The following is an 811-nucleotide window of genomic DNA, read 5'->3' as shown; positions in this document are numbered from 1 at the left end:
AGCAGCCCCACTCACCCGCACGGCCAGGGCGAATATGCAGCGGCGGCAGAACCACGGTGTCCCCAGCGGGCCCTCACCTCCGCTCGCCACCGGGACATGGCACTGCTGGTGATAACCTGTGGGAGGGCTCGGCGTCAGCGTCACCAGGCGGGCCGGAACCTCGCCCCCGGGATGACATGCCTGCACTCACCCAGCCCGCACTTCCCGCAGATGAGGATTTCATTCATGGGGCCTGATGTCTTTCCCAGGCAGACATTGCACTTGGGCTCCTCTCCGGGGACGCCGGCTGCAGGATGGGGACAGCAGAGTCGGAGATGCGCGAGGCACAGCCAACTCTTCGCGGCACTGGGAAGGACCCCTGGCACGGCAGTGGAAAGGGAGGATGGGGCAGCACTCACCATGCTGGATGTCCTTCCAGAGGACCCAGTACTTGGAGTTGTCCTCAAACGTGACAAGGCAGCTCTGCTTGGAGCCGCTCACCTGCGGGGAGAAGGCAGGAAGGACTGCTGGGTGTCAGCTCCCATTCCCAGAGCTTTCCCGTTTTCCCTGATACCTAGCCCTGCCTCTCGGGGCTGTGGGAAGTCAGGTTTGAGGTGTGATGCCCAGGGGCAGGACATCAACCCAAAACACCCTGATGACCAAAGACGCGTTACAGCCCAGACCAGCACCCCTCCGAGCCACGGGCTGACCCAGGGGAACCCTAGGCTTTGGGTACCCGCCTTACCCTTTTGATCTTGCCGAGGTAATAGAGCCCATCGGTCCAGCGGCACAGCACGTACTGCCCCTCCGTCAGCTTGACCATGAGCTCTCG

At 63.0% G+C, this 811-nt stretch overlaps 1 protein-coding gene across 1 annotated transcript in view; it reads right to left on the bottom strand.

Moving 5' to 3' along the window:
* The window catches only part of PHF19 (PHD finger protein 19), a gene marked incomplete at both ends in the record, with an annotated part of 5,300 nt that extends 4,495 nt beyond the window's left edge, over window positions 1-805 (bottom strand). The window contains 4 exons of the mRNA XM_010148288.1: window positions 16-116; window positions 191-286; window positions 399-480; window positions 725-805. Of these exons, the coding sequence (XP_010146590.1) occupies window positions 16-116; window positions 191-286; window positions 399-480; window positions 725-805 (360 nt within the window). The remainder of the gene's footprint in view (window positions 1-15; window positions 117-190; window positions 287-398; window positions 481-724) is intronic.
* Window positions 806-811: the final 6 nt, after the last annotated feature.

Source organism: Eurypyga helias, unplaced genomic scaffold (genome assembly GCF_000690775.1).
Source record: "Eurypyga helias isolate BGI_N326 unplaced genomic scaffold, ASM69077v1 scaffold36393, whole genome shotgun sequence".
Taxonomy (NCBI): domain Eukaryota; kingdom Metazoa; phylum Chordata; class Aves; order Eurypygiformes; family Eurypygidae; genus Eurypyga; species Eurypyga helias.
Note: the sequence above shows the minus strand (reverse complement) of the source record. Positions and strands in the feature narration are given on the sequence as shown.